At 44.6% G+C, this 20,413-nt stretch overlaps 2 protein-coding genes across 2 annotated transcripts in view; one reads left to right on the top strand and one right to left on the bottom strand.

Moving 5' to 3' along the window:
* Window positions 1-45: 45 nt before the first annotated feature.
* zgc:113276 (uncharacterized protein LOC553748 homolog) lies at window positions 46-19,881 on the bottom strand. The gene is made up of 10 exons (XM_055930255.1): window positions 19,792-19,881; window positions 17,210-17,397; window positions 16,497-16,687; window positions 15,309-15,524; window positions 9,733-10,072; window positions 7,549-7,685; window positions 6,377-6,616; window positions 4,948-5,118; window positions 780-869; window positions 46-336 (listed from the first exon to the last, which is right to left on the bottom strand). Exons 2-10 carry the CDS (start codon window positions 17,388-17,390, stop codon window positions 160-162), a joined length of 1,743 nt encoding a protein of 580 aa, XP_055786230.1. The 5' UTR covers window positions 17,391-17,397; window positions 19,792-19,881; the 3' UTR covers window positions 46-159.
* Window positions 245-20,413, top strand: part of LOC129859966 (uncharacterized) — a 56,813-nt gene continuing 36,644 nt past the window's right edge. Inside the window, exon 1 of the mRNA XM_055930247.1 lies at window positions 245-354. The gene's annotated coding sequence lies outside the window, so the exon portion shown is untranslated. The remainder of the gene's footprint in view (window positions 355-20,413) is intronic.

The following is a 20,413-nucleotide window of genomic DNA, read 5'->3' as shown; positions in this document are numbered from 1 at the left end:
GGTGAGGTGTAGTTTATTAGGAAGGGGGGATAGTTTATTCTGAGCTAGGAAGGGGTGAAGTGTAGTTTATTCTCAACTAGGAAGGCAGCCGAATCCATGATCTATCGCTGCGTAAATCTCCCTTTGACATCACAACATTATTTGCGCTAAGGTCTTTAATCATAACCACATCAGCCCGTGCATCTGTTGAATGTATTCTTCGGTGTGTGCTCTCTCCCCGGTGGGTTGTGTCCCTGTCCCTCCGTAACCACTCTGGCTGTGCTGGAATATTATGTCCTTCGCGATGCGCGCGCTTGCCGCCTGTCCTCCTGCCAGATTCAGCGCGTGCGGACCAACCTGTTTGTGACAACAAAGGTAATACAGCTGAGTCACACTGACTGTACCATGTTACATAACCAACTGAGTCTCTATCGACAAGTACCTTACAAAAGAGATTCTCACATAGGTCTACTTTCCAAGCCATATTTTGTAGGTATTTGCTGCTATATTTCAGAGCCTATATTGCGGCCTTGAAAGACACGTTTATAAATATATCAAAAGGCTATCCCTCCTCTGCTGCGTTTTTGCCAACACTCTATTTGATGATCTTTCCACCCATCCAAAACCCAGAAAAGCTACTTTTATTTTAATCCATATCAGCATTTTTTCATTACATGTGTCTGTCAATGCTTTGACAGATTCCCAGCTATATGAATGAAATATTCTCTCTCTGACATTCCATTCTAATATTTTTATACAAAAGGTCTTCATTGTGTGATTAGCAAAAAATGCCAATATACCTGAAGTGCTGCGTACTGTCCCATCAGGTACAGAGGACAGCCTGGAGCCCACTGCAAGCTCTCAGATATACAAGGCCAGCCATCCAGGACCTAAAGTTGAGATACATTGTAATTAGACTTGGATCAAATGCAGGTAACTGTAGTATAGTAGTAGTCCATAGTATAGTATAGTAGCATAGTAGTAGGCCATAGTAGTATAGTAGTAGCCTACAGTAGTAGCCTACAGTATTATAGTATAGTAGTAGCCTATAGTATAGTAGTAGCCTATAGTATAGTCGTATAGTAGCAGCCTATAGTATAGTAGTAGCCTACAGTAGTAGCCTACAGTATTATTGTATAGTAGTAGCCTATAGTATAGTAGTGGCCTACAGTATTATAGTATAGTAGTAGCCTACGGTATAGTCGTATAGTAGTAGCCTACAGTATTATAGTATAGTAGTAGCCTACAGTATAGTCGTATAGTAGTAGCCTATAGTAGAATATTAAATTAGCAGCATATAGTAGTAGCCTATTAATAGTATAGCAGTATAGTATAGTAGTATGGTGGTAATATATAGTAGTATCCTATAGAAGTATATTAAATTAGCAGCCTACAGTAGTATAGTAGTTGCATAGTAGTAGTATAGTAGACTAGTAAAGTAGCATAGTAGCAGCCAATAGTAGTATAGTATAGTAGTAGCATGTAGTAGGATGGTATAGTAGCAGCATATAGTATAGCAGTATAGTAGCAGCCTATAGTACAGTAGCATAGCACAGTAGTATAGTATAGTAGTATAATGGCAGCCTATAGTATGGCAGTATAGTAGTAGCCTATATTAGTATAGTAAAGCAGTAGCCATTAGTAGTAAAGTATAGTAGTATCCTATTAATAGCATAGCAGTGTAGTATAGTAGTAGCATATAGTAGTAGCCTATCGTATAGTAGCATAGTAATAGCCTATAGTATAGTAGTATAGTAGTAGCATATAGCAGTAGCCCACAGTATAGCAGTATTATAGTATAGGTGTAGCCTATTGTATAGCAGTAGCCTATAGTAGTGTAGTATTGTAGTAGCCTACAGTATGGTCGCATGGTAGCATTGTAGTGTACCGTAGTAGTAGCCTATAGTATAGTGGCAGCCCATAGTACTATAATAGAGTATAGTAGCATAGCAGTAGCCTATGGTATAGTAGTAGTATAGCACAATAGTATGGTAGAGTAGTAGTCTATAGTATAATAGTGGTCTACAGTGGTATAGTAGTTGCCTATAGTATAGTAGTAGCCTATAGTATAGTAGTAACCCATTATATAGTAGAATAGTAGTAGCCTATAGCATAGCAGTATTGTGGTGCAGTATAGTAGTATAGTATGGCATTAGCCTATAGTAGTGCTTTAGTCTAGGCTAGTAGTAGCCCATAGTATAGTAGTACTGTAGTGTAGTATTGTAGCAGCATGTAGTATATCCTATAGTATAGCAGCACGTAGTGTAGTAGTATAGTAGTAGCCTATACTATAGTAGTATAGTAGCATTGTGGTGTGGTATGGTAGCAGCATATAGTATTGTAGCGCCTATAGTAATATAGTAGCAGCACATAGTATAGTAGCATAGTACAGTGGTATAGTATAGTAGTAGCCTATAGAATCATAGAATAGTATAGTTGTAGCCCATAGTATGGTAGTATATTATAGTAATATAGTAAAGTACAGCATAGTATAGTAGTATGGCATAGCATAGTGGTGGCCTATATGAGTATAGTATAGTAGCATATTATAGTAGTAGCCTATGGTATAATATAGTTGCAGCCTATAGTAGTATAGTACAGGTGTATAGTAGTAGCCCAAATTAGTATAGCTGCATAGTATCGTAGTAGCCTATAGTATAATAGTTTAGTATAGGAGTATAGTGTGGCAGCAGCCTATAGTATAGTAGTATAGTATAGTAGTAGCCTACAGTATTGTCGAATATTAGTAGCCTATAGAATAATAGTATAATATAGTAGTATAGTAGTAACCTATTGTATGGTATTATAGTACAGTAGTGGCCTATAGTATTATAGTTTAGTAGTATCCTATAGTAGTATAGTATAGTAGCAGCCTATAGTAGTATAGCATAGTTGTATAGTAGTAGCCTATAGTATAGTATAGTAGTAGCCTATAGTAGTATAGTAGCAGCCTATAGTAATATAGTATGGTATGGTATAGTATAGTGGTAGTCTATAGTGTAATATAATATTATAGTAGTATTGTATAGTATGGTATAGTATAGTAGTAGCCTATATCATGGTAGTAGCCTATATTAGTATAGTATAGTAGTATAGTATTAGCTTATATTATAGTAGTATGATATAGTAGTAGCCTATAGCTTAGTAGTATACTATGGTAGTAGCCTATATTATAGTAGTATAGTATAGTAGTAGCCTGTAGTAGTATAGTAGTGTAGTATGGTATGGTATAGCAGTAGACTATAGTAGTATAGCATGGTATAGTAATAGCCCATAGTAGTATGGTATAGTAGCGTAGTATAGTAGTAGCCTATAGTATAGCAGTATAGTAGTAGCATATAGTAGTATAGTAAATCAGTAGCCATTAGTAGTATAGTATAGTAGTAGCCTATTAATAGCATATCAGTGTGGTATAGTAGTATAGTAGTATCCTATAGTAGTATAGTATAGTAGTAGCCTATTGTATAGTAGCATAGTAATATCCTATGGCATAGTAGTATATTATAGTAGTAGCCTATAGTATAATAGTATAGTATCATAGTGTAGTATGGTATGGTAGCGGCCTATAGTACAATAGTATAGTATAGTAGTATAGTATGACATAGTATAGCAACCGCCTATATTAATATGGCATAACATCGTTGTATAGTAGTATCCTATAGTATAGCATGGTAGTATAGTAGCAGCCTATAGTATAGTAGCATAGTATGGCAGCAGCCTATATTATAGTATTGTGGTAACCTATAGTAGTATAGTATGGTGTAGTATGGTATAGTATAGCAGTACCCCACAGTAGTATAGTATAGTGTGGTATAGTATGGTATAGTGGTATGTTATAGTAGTATAGTATAGTTGCATAGTATGCTATTAGCCTAAAGTATAGTAGTAGCCTATATCAGTGTAGTAGCCTATAGGCTCTACTAGGCTCTACTAGCCTAAAGTATAGTATAGCAGTATCCTATAGGAGTATAGTATAGTAGCAGCCTATTGTATAGTGGTAAAGTATAGTAGTAGTCTATAGTGTAGTAGTATTGTAGCATAGTATAGTAGTAGCATATAGTATAGTAGTAGCCCATAGTGGTATAGTATAGTTGTAGCCTATATTAGTATATTATAGTAGTATAGTATAATAGTAGCCTATATTCGTACAATGTAGTATAGTAGTAGCCTATAGTGTAGCAATATAGTACAGTAGCAGCCTATGGTATATCAGTATAATATAGTAGTACCCCATAGTATAGTAGTATATCACAGTAGAAATATATAGTATAGTAGTATTGTAGTATTGTTGTGTAGTATAGTATGGTATTATAGTAGTGGTGGAAAAAGTACCCTGTCATACTTGAGTAAAAGTAAAAATACCTTAATAGAAAATAACTCAAGTAAAAGTAAAAGTCACCCAGTAAAATCTTCTTGAGTAAATTTATAAAAGTATTTGGTTTAAAATATACTTAAGTATAAAAAGTTAAAAAAAATATTTTAAATTCCTTATATTAAGCAAACCAGAAGGCACCATTTTCTTGTCCAACATTCAGTCAAAATGTACAAACAAATCATGTGTGTTTAGTGAGTCCTCCAGATCAGAGGCAGTAGGGATGACCAGGGATGTTCTCTGTTTTGTTGAGTCCTCCAGATCAGAGGCAGTAGGGATGACCAGGGATGTTCGGTTGATAAGTGCGTGAATTTGACTATTTTCCTGTCCTGCTAAGCATTCAAAATGTATCAAGTACTTTTTTTAAAAGTAGAATATTTTCTATAGGAATGTAGTGAAGTAAAAGTAAAAGTAGTAAAAAATATAAATAGTAAAGTAAAGTACAGATACACCAAAAACTAAAAAGTATTTTTACCTAAGTACTTTACACCACTGTAGTATAGTATAGTAGTATAGTCATTTTGTGGACACTGATTTTATTAAAGACACATGAAAGATTCTTGCAGAGGTTGAGATATGATATGATAGCAGCACACCTGAATAGGGAATTCCTTGATGACAGAAGAGAGCATAGGGTCTTGGTTGACGTCCAGTTTGCATCCTGTAGCCAGCCATATCCTGTCCCCAGTCCAAGTCTCACAGCCATTCTGTCCACACAGTGACAGTCTCCACACCTGGCTTTCATAGCACCACTTAGCTTCAGTCACCTGTAGAACACAACAGGTCATGAATCCATAGCCACTGTTCACCGTGAATACCTTGACTCTACGTTCTCTCTTTCACCAGATTGTATTATTTTATGTTTCCAAATGTTACTTCTCCACTGCGACCCCCAGGGTGGACAGAGGTCGTGTGTGCCTGGGGGGTCACAGTAGAGAGGGTGGACAGAGGTCGTGTGTGCCTGGGGGTCACAGTAGAGAGGGTGGACAGAGGTCGTGTGTGCCTGGGGGGTCACAGTAGAGAGGGTGGACAGAGGTCGTGTGTGCCTGGGGGTCACAGTAGAGAGGGTGGACAGAGGTCGTGTGAGCCTGGGGGTCACAGTAGAGAGGGTGGACAGAGGTTGTGTGTGCCTGGGGGTCACAGTAGAGAGGGTGGACAGAGGTCGTGTGTGCCTGGGGGTCACAGTAGAGAGGGTGGACAGAGGTTGTGTGTGCCTGGGGGTCACAGTAGAGAGGGTGGACAGAGGTCGTGTGTGCCTGGGGGTCGCAGTAGAGAGGGTGGACAGAGGTCGTGTGTGCCTGGGGGTCACAGTAGAGAGGGTGGACAGAGGTTGTGTGTGCCTGGGGGTCACAGTAGAGAGGGTGGACAGAGGTCGTGTGTGCCTGGGGGTCACAGTAGAGAGGGTGGACAGAGGTCGTGTGTGCCTGGGGGTCACAGTAGAGAGGGTGGACAGAGGTCGTGTGTGCCTGGGGGTCACAGTAGAGAGGGTGGACAGAGGTTGTGTGTGCCTGGGGGTCACAGTAGAGAGGGTGGACAGAGGTCGTGTGTGCCTGGGGGTCACAGTAGAGAGGGTGGACAGAGGTAGTGTGTGCTTGGGGGTCACAGTAGAGAGGGTGGACAGAGGTCGTGTGTGCCTGGGGGTCACAGTAGAGAGGGTGGACAGAGGTAGTGTGTGCTTGGGGGTCGCAGTAGAGAGGGTGAACAGAGGTTGTGTGAGCCTGGGGGTCACAGTAGTATTAATATTATTGATATCTATTTACCTAGCAGTATTATTCTGACTAGTACTATTACAATATTGTTGTTATTTCTGTACCTGGCAGTATTATTCTGACTAGTACTATTACAATATTGTTGTTATTTCTGTACCTGGCAGTATTATTCTGACTAGTACTATTACAATATTGCTGTTATTTCTGTACCTGGCAGTATTATTCTGACTAGTACTATTACAATATTGCTGTTATTTCTGTACCTGGCAGTATTATTCTGACTAGTACTATTACAATATTGCTGTTATTTCTGTACCTGGCAGTATGCTTGGACAGACAGCTGTCCAGTCTGGATGTAGGGCTGCAGAGCTGCGTAGGCCTCAGGTGTAACTGCCCCTCCCTTCCTGGCCTGTCTGATCATGGCCAGTCTCTTATGGACGCTGCTCTCGTTGTAGAACTGGCGCAGGTAGGCCAGGCCGTCCATCTTGATGCCATGCTCCACATGGGAGTACCGCCCCACCAGGCTCTCCACGTCACCCACGTCAAACTGCTTCAGCTGGGGGAGAGGGCCGAGGCAGAGGGGTTTGGGATTGGAGATCATGGTGGTCTGACTATAACAGTCTCTTAACATCAAACTGCTTCAGCTGGGGGAGAGGGCCGAGGCAGAGAGGTTTGGGGTTGGAGATCATGGTGGTCTGACTATAACAGTCTCTTAACATCAAACTGCTTCAGCTGGGGGAGAGGGCCGAGGCAGAGGGGTTTGGGATTGGAGATCATGGTGGTCTGACTATAACAGTCTCTTAACATCAAACTGCTTCAGCTGGGGGAGAGGGCCGAGGCAGAGGGGTTTGGGGTTGGAGATCATGGTGGTCTGACTATAACAGTCTCTTAACATCAAACTGCTTCAGCTGGGGGAGAGGGCCGAGGCAGAGGGGTTTGGGGTTGGAGATCATGGTGGTCTGACTATAACAGTCTCTTAACATCAAACTATTTCAGCTGGGAGGGGGGGGGGGGGGGGGCACACTGGAAATGTGATGTACTTCTAGAGTATATTTTTTTAAACATGTCTAAAAATGAACAAAATCAAAAAGGGTACTTTTGAGATATTCATATTATTAGTTTGAATGTTGAATAAACTCATGTGTATATTTGTATTTCACAATATAGACAAACTATATTAAATATATATAAAAGTAGTCCATATTTTAGAGCACTCTATGAAGAGTGTAATGACACCAAGATGTTGTCTGTATCATGTATGGTTCACAGATCATAGGGTCTGACAGGAGGCATGTATAGGTCGAAAAAGGCCATTTTCAACAAGATTTTCAAAACAATGGTTTGTGCTACTTATGTAAAAGCATATTAAAACCTCCTTGATCCTCCAAATGAGGTTTCTATGTGATAATTTCCAGAACTAACAAGTTTCCACTTCAGGAGGAAGGGAAGATAGTTGGGACATGGCCATAGATCTAAACAGAAACAGACCTGTAAGTGTTTGCGCATCACCCAGGTCACATGACTGGCTCCTTGTTGCAGAGCGATGGAGATGACATGAGCGCTGGTCAGGCCTCCACCAACCACCACCACCCTCTGGCCAGGCTCACACACCACATGGGGACCTGCTGGATGGAGACAGAGTTAGTGACACCACATAGAGACCTGCTGGATGGAGACAGAGTTAGTGACACCATGCAGGGACCTGCTGGATGGAGACAGAGTTAGTGACACCACATAGAGACCTGCTGGATGGAGACAGAGTTAGTGACACCATGCAGGGACCTGCTGGATGGAGACAGAGTTAGTGACACCACATAGAGACCTGCTGGATGGAGACAGAGTTAGTGACACCACATAGAGACCTGCTGGATGGAGACAGAGTTAGTGACACCATGCAGGGACCTGCTGGATGGAGACAGAGTTAGTGACACCACATAGAGACCTGCTGGATGGAGACAGAGTTAGTGACACCATGCAGGGACCTGCTGGATGGAGACAGAGTTAGTGACACCATGCAGGGACCTGCTGGATGGAGACAGAGTTAGTGACACCACATAGAGACCTGCTGGATGGAGACAGAGTTAGTGACACCACATAGAGACCTGCTGGATGGAGACAGAGTTAGTGACACCATGCAGGGACCTGCTGGATGGAGACAGAGTTAGTGACACCACATAGAGACCTGCTGGATGGAGACAGAGTTAGTGACACCATGCAGGGACCTGCTGAATGGAGACAGAGTTAGTGACACCACATAGAGACCTGCTGGATGGAGACAGCGTTAGTGACACCACATAGAGACCTGCTGAATGGAGACAGAGTTAGTGACACCACACTGACTCTTAACAGGAACAGAATGTCCAACACAAATAAGTACTAAGTAAATAAGTGAATTTCAATTCAATTCAAGGGGCTTTATTGGCATTGGAAACATGTGTTAACATTGCCAAAGCAAGTGAGGTAGATAATATACAAAAGTGAAATAAACAATAAAAATGAACAGTAAACATTACACATACAGAAGTTTCAAAACAATAAAGACATTACAAATGTCATATTATGTCTATCTGCAGTGTTGTAACAATGTGCAAATAGTAAAGTACAAAAGGGAAAATAAATAATCATAAATATGGGTTGTATTTACAATGGTGTTTGTTCTTCACTGGTTGACCTTTTCTTGTGGCAACAGGTCACAAATCTTGCTGCTGTGATGTCACACTGTGGTATTTCACCCAGTAGATATGGGAGTTTATCAAAATTGGGTTTGTTTTTGAATTCTTTGTGGATCTGTGTAATCTGAGGAAATATGTGACTCTAATATGGTCATACATTTGGCAGGAGGTTAGGAAGTGCAGCTCAGTTTCCACCTCATTTTGTGGGCAGTGAGCACATAGCCTGTCTTCTCTTGAGAGCCATGTCTGCCTACGGCGGCCTTTCTCAATAGCAAGGCTATGCTCACTGAGTCTGTACATAGTCAAAGCTTAAGTTTGGGTCAGTCACAGTGGTCAGGTATTCTGCCACTGTGTACTCTCTGTTTAGGGCCAGTTTATTTGTTAATTCTTTCCAACGTGTCAAGTAATTAGTCAGTGTGATATTACAGTATTGCAGCCTTTGGCTTGACAGCATGTCATGTCACCTCTACACCAGGAGAGGCCATTATAGCACAGTGTCATGTTATGTCACCTTTACTCCAGGAGAGGCCATTATAGTATAGTGTCATGTCATGTCACCTCTACACCAGGAGAGGGCATTATAGTACAGTATCATGTCATGTCACCTCAACACCAGGAGAGACCATTATAGCACAGTGTCATGTCATGTCACCTCAACACCAGGAGAGACCATTATAGCACAGTGTCATGTCATGTCACCTCTACACCAGAAGAGGGCATTATAGTACAGTGTCATGTCATGTCATCTCTACACCAGGAGAGGCCATTATAGTACAGTGTCATGTCATGTCACCTCTACACCAGGAGAGGGCATTATAGTACAGTGTCATGTCATGTCATCTCTACACCAGGAGAGGACATTATTGTACAGTGTCATGTCATGTCACCTCAACACCAGGAGAGGGCTATATAGTACAGTATCATGTGGAGACATATGGTCCATCTAAACAGATGTGACTTCCATAGCTTTCAATACCAGAGGATTCTCATCTCAACCCACCTGATGAGAGAGAAGAAGAACTCTCTTCCTGTTCCTGGTTCTGGCTTCTTGGTTCCTGTTGCCGTGCTGACCGTGAGGCGGGGTGGTGGTGGTGCATGAGCTGCACGGTGTGTTGCAGGCGTTCCTCAGGGTAGCTCTCCGCTATGGACGACACCCAGAATGGAATGTTGGCCATCTGGGCACGGGTCGGCCCAGTCGCCATGACTACCCGCCTTGCCTCGAGGACGTCCCCGTTCTGAAGGAACACCCTGAATGATGTCACAATTCCTTCTGACATGACAGGGGTCAGTCTATCCACTGTGCCCTTTGTCAGGACACTGTCCAGGCCATATTTGTCCACCTGGATAGAGCCATGTCGTTGTAGTTATTTTGTTCAGGATGATTTGAGTTGATGGCTAATAGATTACATGCACACACACATTACATTATATTTCACAAGTTCATAGATTTTAATGAACAACTACAGAGGCAAGAAAAAGTATGTGAACCCTTTGGAATTACCTGGATTTCTGCATAAATTGGTCATAAATTTAGATCTGATCTTCATCTAAGTCTCAATAATAGACAAACATAGTGTGCTTAAACTAATAACACACAAATTATTGTATTTTTCTTGTCTATATTGAATACATAATTTAAACATTCACAGTGTAGTTTGGAAAAAGTATGTGAACCCCTAGGCGAATGACTTCTCCAAAAGATAATTGGAGTCAGGAGTCAGTTAACCTGAAGCCCAATCAATGAGACAAGATTGGAGATGTTGGTTAGAGCTTCCCTGCCCTTTAAAAAACACTCACAAAATTTGAGTTTGCTATTCACAAGAAGCCTTGCCTGATGTGAACCATGTCTCGAACAAGAGAGATCTCAGAAGACCTAATTGTTGACTTGCACAAAGATGGAAAGTGTTCCAAAAGTATCTCTAAAAGCCTTGATGTTCATCAGTCCACGGTAAGACAAATTGTCTATAAATGGAGAAAGTTCAGCACTGTTGCTGCTCTCCCCATGAGTGGCCGTCCTGCAAAGATGACTGCAAGAGCACAGAGCAGAATGCTCAATGAGGTTAAGAAGAATCCTAGTGTGTCAGCTAAAGACTTACAGAAATCTCTGGAACATGCTAACATCTCTGTTGACGAGTCTACGATACGTAAAGCACTAAACAAGAATGGTGTTCATGGGAGGACACCACGGAAGAAGCCACTGCTGTCCGAAAAAAACATTGCAGCACATCTGAAGTTTGCAAAAGTGCACCTGGATGTTCCACAGCGCTACTGGCTAAATATTCTGTGGACAGATGAAACTACAGTTGAGTTGTTTGGAAGGAACACACAAGACTATGTGTGGAGAGAAAAAAGGCACAACACACCAACATCAAAACCTCATCCCAACTGTAAAGTATGGTGGAGGAAGCATCATGGTTTGGGGCTGCTTTGCTGCCTCAGGGCCTGGACAGCTTGCTATCATCGACGGAAAAATGAATTCCTAAATTTATCAAGACATTTTGCAGGAGAATGTAAGGCTCTGTCCACCAATTGAAGCTCAACAGAAGGTGGGTGATGCAACAGACCCAACACACAGAAGTAAATCAACAACAGAATGGCTTCAACAGAAGAAAATACGCCTTCTGGAGGGGCCCAGTCAGTCCTTGTCACGATCGTGTGGAGGAGAGACGGACCAAAACGCAGCATGTGGAAAATAAGCCATCTTCTTTTATTTTTCTACGAAGATGAACATGAAACGAAACACTATTACAAACCATACAAAAACAACAAACGACCGTGAAGCTATACAAACATGAGTGCTGACACAAAACTCTTCGACATAGACAATTCCCCACCAATGCGGGATCAAGCAGCGCGAAAAGCGGCAACAGGAGCAAGGCATCAAGGATTCATGGACATGGGAGGAAATTCTGGACCGCGAAGAACCAGGAGAATATAACCGCCCCAAAGCTGAGCTGGAGGCAGCGAAAGCAGAGAGGCGGCGATATGAGGAGCTAGCTCGGAGGCATGAAAAGGATCTGGGCTACACTACGTTGGAGGAGATCGACAGGTGGGCGATCAACCCAGGGCGAGTGCCGGAGCCCGCCTGGGATTCTCTGGCGCAGTGCGAGGAGGGATACCGGCGTATGGAGGCAGCACGACGAAGCGGTAGGAAGCCTGTGAGAAAACCCCAAAAATTTCTTGGGGGGGGGGGGGGGCTTAAAGGGAGAGTGGCGAAGTCAGGTAGGAAACCTGCGCCTACTCCCTGTACTTACCGTGGAGAGCGAGAATACGGGCAGACACCGTGTTACGCAGTAGAGCGCACGGTGTCTCCTGTACGTGTGCATAGACCGGTGCGGGTTATTCCACCTCCCCGCACTGGCAGGGCTAGATTTAGTATTGAGCCGGATGTCATGAAGCCGGTCCTACATATCTGGCCACCAGTGCGTCTCCTCGGGCCGGTTTACATGGCACTAGCCTTACGCATGGTGTCCCCGGTTCGCCTACATAGCCTGGTGCGGGTTATTCCACCTCCCCGCACTGGTCGGGCGACGGGGAGCATTCAACCAGGTAAGGTTGGGCAGGCTCAATGCTCAAGGGAGCCAATACGCCTGCACGGTCCGGTATTTCCGGCGCCACCTCCCCGCCCCAGTCCAGTTCCAGTGCCTACACCACGCACCAGGCTTCCAGTGTGTCTCCAGAGCCCTGTTCCTCCTCCACGCACTCGTCCTATGGTGCGTGTCTCCAGCCCGGTACCACCAATTCCGGCACCACGCACCAAACCTCCTGTGTGTCTCCAGAGTCCTGTGCATCCTGTTGCTGCTCCCCGCACTAGCCCTGAGATGCGTGTTCCCAGTCCGGTACCACCAGTTCCGGCACCACGCACTAGGCCTAATGTGCGCTCCCAGGGTCCAGTAGGCCCTGTTCCTTCTCCCCGCACTAGCCCTGAGATGCGTGTCCCCAGCCCGGTAACACCAGTTCCGGCACCACGCACCAGGCCTACAGTGCGCCTCAGCCGGCCAGAGTCTGCCATCTGCACAGCGATGCCTGAACTGCCCGTTTGCCAAGCGCCATCTGAGCCATCAGTCTACCCAGCGCCATCTGAGCCATCCGTCTACCCAGCGCCATCTGAGCCATCCGCCTACCCAGCGCCATCTGAGCCATCCGTCTACCCAGCGCCATCTGAGCCATCCGTCTACCCAGCGCCATCTGAGCCATCCGTCTGCCCCGAGCCATTAGAGCCGCCCGTCTGTCCCGAGCCGTCAGAGCCGTTCGTCAGTCAGGAGCCGCTAGAGCCATTCGTCAGACAGGATCCGCCAGAGCCGCCAACCAGACAGGATCTGCCAGAGCCGCCAACCAGACAGGATCTGCCAGAGCCGCCAACCAGACAGGATCTGCCAGAGCCGCCAACCAGACAGGATCTGCCAGAGCCGCCAACCAGACAGAATCTGCCAGATCCGTCAGCCAGCCATGAGCAGCCAGATCCGTCAGCCAGCCATGAGCAGCCAGATCCGTCAGCCAGCCATGAGCAGCCAGATCCGTCAGCCAGCCGTGAGCAGCCAGATCCGTCAGCCAGCCGTGAGCAGCCAGATCCGTCAGCCAGCCATGAGCAGCCAGATCCGTCAGCCAGCCGTGAGCAGCCAGATCCGTCAGCCAGCCGTGAGCAGCCAGATCCGTCAGCTAGCCATGAGCAGCCAGATCCGTCAGCCAGCCGTGAGCAGCCAGATCCGTCAGCCAGCCATGAGCAGCCAGATCCGTCAGCCAGCCATGAGCAGCCAGATCCGTCAGCCAGCCATGAGCAGCCAGATCCGTCAGCCAGCCATGAGCAGCCAGATCCGTCAGCCAGCCATGAGCAGCCAGATCCGTCAGCCAACCATGAGCAGCCATATCCGTCAGCCAGCCATGAGCCGTCCAGCCAGGATCCGCCAGAGCCGTCATCCAGCCAGGATCCGCCAGAGCCGTCATCCAGCCAGGATCTGCCAGAGCCAGCCAGCCAGGATCCGCCAGCCAGCCAGGATCCGTCCCTCAGTCCGGAGCTGCCCCTTATCCTGGTGCTGCCCCTTATCCTGGTGCTGCCTCTTAGTCCGGTGCTGCCCCTTAGTCCGGTGCTGCCCCTTAGTCCGGTGCTGCCTCTTAGTCCGGTGCTGCCCCTTAGTCCGGTGCTGCCTCTTAGTCCGGTGCTGCCTCTTAGTCCGGTGCTGCCTCTTAGTCCGTGCTGCCCCTTAGTCCGGTGCTGCCCCTTAGTCCGGTGCTGCCCCTTAGTCCGGTGCTGCCTCTTAGTCCGGTGCTGCCTCTTAGTCCGGTGCTGCCCCTTAGTCCGGTGCTGCCCCTTAGTCCGGTGCTGCCCCTTAATCCAGTGGGGTTAATGTGGAGGGTGGCCATTTGGAGGAAGCTACGGAGGCGGGTAGTGACTATGGTGGGGTGGGGACCACGACCAGTGCCGGAGCTGCCGCCGTGGACGGACGCCCACCCAGACCCTCCCCTAGACTATGTGCTGGTGCGCCCGGAGTTCGCACCTTAAGGGGGGGGGTTATGTCACGCCCTGACCTTAGTATTCTTTGTTTTCTTAATTATTTTAGTTAGGTCAGGGTGTGACATGGGGAATGTATGTGTTTTTGTAGTGTCTAGGGTGGTTATATGGAAAAGGGAGTGTTGGGTGTAGTGTATGGGTTTGTTGTATAGTGTTCGTGTCTTTTTTTCGTCTTCTTTCTTTAATAAAGAAGATGTACTTTCCACGCGCTGCGCCTTGGTCCTCTCTCAGTCCCGTTGACTATCGTGACAGTCCTGACCTCAACCCGATTGAGATTCTGTGGCATGACCTCAAGAGAGCGGTTCACACCAGACGTCCCAAGAATATTGCTGAACTGAAACAGTTTTGTAAAGAGGAATGGTCCACAATTCCTCCTGACCATTGTGCAGGTCTGATCTGCACCTACAGAAAACGTTTGGTTGAGGTTATTGCTGCCAAAGGAGGGTCAAGCAGTTATTAAATCCAAGGGTTCACTTACTTTTCCCACCCTGCACTGTGAATGTTTACACGGTGTGATCAATAAAGACATGAAAACGTCTAATTGTTTGTGTTTAATTAGTTTAAGCAGACCGGTTTGTCTATTGTTGTGACCTAGATGAAGATCAGAATACATTTTATGACCAATTTATGCAGAAATCCAGGTATTTCCAAAGGGTTCACATACTTTTTCTTGCAGCTGTACATAAACCCTACAATAGAGCAAGCATTCACTGTAAAACTCACATTCACTATCATTAGTAGTCATCACGTGTATTAGTGCAGGTCTGGAACAAAAGCCTGCAACCCCAGTAGCTCTCCAGCAGGAGGGTTAGTTGACCACTCCCAGTTAAGTCCTACTTGTGTCACACAGAGAAGCATCCCTGTTATTGCACAATTTGGTGTAGTGGAGGGACTCACACACTATGTTTAGTATGGTGCAGGGTTGGGGTGAATTCCATTTCAATTCCAATTGGAAGTTCAGTGTACTTCCTGAATTGACTGAATAGAAATGGAATTCACCCCAACCCTGGTATGGTGCCTTTTCACTTCAACTCAAGCCACGGCCAGCGTGCATCTCCATCTCCGACCTGCTGCCTGAAGAAGTCCACACTGAGCCTGGTGCCTGGCAGGCTAAAGTACAGGCTCTTCTGCAGGCCTCTGCTGCTGCTCAGTCTCCTCCTGTCCTTCTTGCCCAGGCGCATGTCGTTGAAGAAGGCGTTCTCATCCAGAATGAAGGTGTGGTCAGGGAGGCAGTGTAGCTCCGCTGTCCGATCCTTCTCCAGAACAAACTCCTGCAAAGCCCTCTGGGGGGAACCAACACAAAGGGATTATAGGCAAAAACAAGTACACTGCCTGAATTGACTGGATTGAAAACTGAAGTGACCTCAACTCGCGTTGTCCAGAAGGAACCATTCATTCAACCCTACAGCAGGGACCATCACCTTGTTGAGTGGGTCTGTGTGCACCAGGGTGTGTGAGCAGAGGTGAGGGATGTACCTTATTGAGTGGGTCTGTGTGCACCAGGGTGTGTGAGCAGAGGTGATGGATGTACCTTATTGAGTGTGTCTGTGTGCACCAGGGTGGGTCTGTGTGCACCAGGGTGTGTGAGCAGAGGTGATGGATGTACCTTATTGAGTGTGTCTGTGTGCACCAGGGTGGGTCTGTGTGCACCAGGGTGTGTGAGCAGAGGTGATGGATGTACCTTATTGAGTGGGTCTGTGTGCACCAGGGTGTGTGGGCAGAGGTGATGGATGTACCTTATTGAGTGGGTCTGTGTGCACCAGGGTGTGTGAGCAGAGGTGATGGATGTACCTTACTGAGTGTGTCTGTGTGCACCAGGGTTTTTTAAATTTAAATTTTTAATTTTACCGATATTTTACCAGGTAAGTTGACTGAGAACACGTTCTCATTTGCAGCAACGACCTGGGGAATAGTTACAGGGGAGAGGAGGGGGATGAATGAGCCAATTGTAAATTGGGGATTATTAGGTGACCATGATGGTTTGAGGGCCAGATTGGGAATTTTGCCAGGACACCGGGGTTAACACCCCTACTCTTACGATAAGTGCCATGGGATCTTTAATGACCTCAGAGAGTCAGGACACCCGTTTAACGTCCCATCCGAAAGACGGCACCCTACACACAGGGCAGTGTCCCCAATCACTGCCCTGGGGCATTGGGATATTATTATTATTTTTTTAGACCAGAGGAAAGAGTGCCTCCTACTGGCCCTCCAACACCACTTCCAGGGTGTGTGGGCAGAGGTGATGGATGTACCTTATTGAGTGGGTCTGTGTGCACCAGGGTGTGTGAGCGAAGGTGAGGGATGTTGAGTGCTCTGAACTGGCTCTCCCACAGTGAGGTCCATGCTCCGTATGAGTCCACCACTCTGAAGGCCAGCGGAGGGCAGGATGAAACTGACTCTGGGTCTGGAGTGGTCTGCTCCGCGGGCTCGGCTGTCTGCTGTCCTGGGACATAATACACACCTGTCAACCAGACAGCATCACCAGCAGAATGGTGTGAACTGGAGAGACTAAAATACAGTCTATACTGTGTCTACTTCAAATTAAGCCTACACCTTCAACCTCGACTAAAAAAGCACTTTCAATGGAGATGTTCTTTTTAGTCTAGAGACTGGGTCTGGGCAAGGCTTGGAGCGGCCGGCTCCTCAGCTGGCTGTTGTCCTGGGGATGGGGAGACATTAGAGACCTGTCAAACAGAGAGCACTAACAGCATGCTATACACTATGTGTGTAGAGAGATTAGAGAGGAATGTCTCTCCTAACTGAAATCAAGAAAGGCCAAAATGTGAGGGAAAACATCTGTCTACTTTATGGGATGTTTTCCTGGACCCAGATCACGCCGACGTCTAGCCCCTGACTAAAAGCCCTTTTAATAAACATTCACTCTTTAGTCTGGGAACAGGCTTCATCTGGGCCCTTTATGAAAAGCTCATGTAAAAACATTGAGCTGTAGTGTAGTTATCCTCACTGGTAGCTCCTCCTCTCTTGTTCTTAGAGCGGCTGGTCTTGGCCCTGCCCTGGCTGAGCTGGATCCCCTGGAGGATGTCTGTGTTGGGGGGAGGTGGGGACAGGGCCTGGTCTGGACAGGACAGCAGGGTGGCCAGGGTCAGGGCATGGGGTCCTCCACCTATTATTAGGACGTCCAACATCACACGGCTGGCATGAGACACACACACGCACAGAAAAAAAGTGACAAAATCTAAATCAAATGTAAAAAACATTCTAATCCTTGGTAAACAACAGGTGTAGACTAACAGTGAAATGCTTCCTGACGGTCCTTCCCACCAATACAACAGGTGTAGACTATACACAGAGTATCAGTACTGAGTCAATGATAACTTGGCTATATACACAGAGTACCAGTACTGAGTCAATGATAACTTGGCTATATACACAGAGTACCAGTACTGAGTCAATGATAACTTGGCTATATACACAGAGTACCAGTACTGAGTCAATGATAATTTGGCTATATACACAGAGTACCAGTACTGAGTCAATGATAACTTGGCTATATACACAGAGTACCAGTACTGAGTCAATGATAACTTGGCTGTACACAGAGTACCAGTACTGAGTCAATGATAACTTGGCTATATACACAGAGTACCAGTACTGAGTCAATGATAACTTGGCTATATACACAGAGTACCAGTACTGAGTCAATGATAACTTGGCTATATACACAGAGTACCAGTACTGAGTCAATGATAACTTGGCTATATACACAGAGTATCAGTACTGAGTCAATGATAACTTGGCTATATACACAGAGTACCAGTACTGAGTCAATGATAATGTGGCTATATACACAGAGTACCAGTACTGAGTCAATGATAACTTGGCTATATACACAGAGTACCAGTACTGAGTCAATGATAACTTGGCTATATACACAGAGTATCAGTACTGAGTCAATGATAACTTGGCTATATACACAGAGTACCAGTACTGAGTCAATGATAACTTGGCTGTACACAGAGTACCAGTACTGAGTCAATGATAACTTGGCTATATACACAGAGTACCAGTACTGAGTCAATGATAACTTGGCTATATACACAGAGTACCAGTACTGAGTCAATGATAACTTGGCTATATACACAGAGTACCAGTACTGAGTCAATGATAACTTGGCTATATACACAGAGTACCAGTACTGAGTCAATGATAACTTGGCTATATACACAGAGTACCAGTACTGAGTCAATGATAACTTGGCTATATACACAGAGTACCAGTACTGAGTCAATGATAACTTGGCTATATACACAGAGTATCAGTACTGAGTCAATGATAACTTGGCTATATACACAGAGTACCAGTACTGAGTCAATGATAATGTGGCTATATACACAGAGTACCAGTACTGAGTCAATGATAACTTGGCTATATACACAGAGTACCAGTACTGAGTCAATGATAACTTGGCTATATACACAGAGTATCAGTACTGAGTCAATGATAACTTGGCTATATACACAGAGTATCAGTACTGAGTCAATGATAACATGACTATATACACAGAGTACCAGTACTGACTCAATGATAACTTGGCTATATACACAGAGTACCAGTACTGACTCAATGATAACTTGGCTATATACACAGAGTACCAGTACAGAGTTAATGATAACTTGGCTATATACACAGAGTATCAGTACTGAGTCAATGATAACTTGGCTATATACACAGAGTATCAGTACTGAGTCAATGATAACATGACTATATACACAGAGTACCAGTACAGAGTCAATAATAACTTGGCTGTACACAGAGTACCAGTACTGAGTCAATGATAACTTGACTACATACACAGAGTACCAGTACAGAGTCAATAATAACTTGGCTGTACACAGAGTACCAGTACTGAGGCAATGATAACTTGGCTATATACACAGAGTACCAGTACGAGTCCATGTGCACAGGTACGAGGTAATTGAGGTAGATACGTACATATAGGTAGGTTTGAAGTGACTAGTCAACAGGATAGATAGTAAACAGTAGCAGCAGTGATGATTCAAGAGTTAGTGTAAAAATAGTTATTTCAGATAGTCAGGTAGCTATTTAACTAACTATTTAACTAACTATTTAACTAACTATTTAGCTAACTATTTAGCAGTCTTATGGCTTGGGAGTAAAAACTGTTCATATAACACACACACAAACACTCACACACAACCACACTCACACACAAACACACACACACACATACACACACACTCAAACACACACACACACACTCAAACACACTGTCAATCTCTTAACTCTCCACTGTAAAGTACAACCGAGCAAAACAGTGAGTGATGTTAAACCACTAAGCCTTCCAGAAGGATCTCTGCCCTACAGGAATGTGTGGCAGTTTAACATTTCCTGCCAACACTACAAGCCTACTGCTTCAGATATATTTTCACTTACCATAGGCTAGTTAGTCATTTAGCTACCTAAAAAGCACCAAGACAAAGTAAACACATAACAGTACCTCGTTGAACTTTCAGTATCTGTCAACTCAGTTTGTCAAACACAAAAACAAAACACAAAACACAGTACCTTATTAAGATTCCAGTGTCTGTCAATTCAGCTTGTCAAAATACGTAAAGCCTCCAACAGTCACAGTGTGTCAACATAAAACAGTCAACATATACTAAGGCTAAAAACAAACTAAGGCTGAAAACAATTTATACTAAGGCTGAAAACAATTTATACTAAGGCTGAAAACAATTATACTCAGGCTGAAAACAATTTATACTAAGGCTAAAAACAAACTAAGGCTGAAAACAATTCATACTAAGGCTGAAAACAATTTATACTAAGGCTGAAAACAATTATACTAAGGCTGAAAACAATTTATACTAAGGCTGAAAACAATTTATACTAAGGCTGAAAACAATTATACTAAGGCGGAAAACAATTTCTACTAAGGCTGAAAACAATTATACTAAGGCTGAAAACAATTTATACTAAGGCTGAAAACAATTATACTAAGGCTTTATACTAAGGCTGAAAACAATTTATACTAAGGCTGAAAACAACATATACTAAGGCTGAAAACAACTAAGGCTGAAAACAACTAAAGATGAAAATGGTGGTAGCCAGCCCACAGCTGGTTCAGGGCTGTAACCCTATCTACCCCAGGCATCATCTATAGACACAGTTGAGTGTCATTGGCTAC

The sequence above is a fragment of the Salvelinus fontinalis genome, chromosome 7, assembly GCF_029448725.1.
Source record: "Salvelinus fontinalis isolate EN_2023a chromosome 7, ASM2944872v1, whole genome shotgun sequence".
Classification (NCBI taxonomy): domain Eukaryota; kingdom Metazoa; phylum Chordata; class Actinopteri; order Salmoniformes; family Salmonidae; genus Salvelinus; species Salvelinus fontinalis.
The sequence above is the reverse complement of the archived record's forward strand: the minus strand, read 5'-3'. Positions and strand labels throughout refer to the sequence as shown.

Bases quoted from the DNA above. Each gene is read 5' to 3' on its own strand.
- zgc:113276 (XM_055930255.1), bottom strand. From the start codon at position 17,390: ATGTTGGACGTCCTAATAATAGGTGGAGGACCCCATGCCCTGACCCTG. The intron at 7,686-9,732 runs GTGGGTTGAGAT...GTCTCCATCCAG, and splicing joins TTCTTCTTCTCTCTCATCAG to CAGGTCCCCATGTGGTGTGT. The intron at 6,617-7,548 runs GTCTGTTTCTGT...CCTCTCCCCCAG, and splicing joins TGATGCGCAAACACTTACAG to CTGAAGCAGTTTGACGTGGG.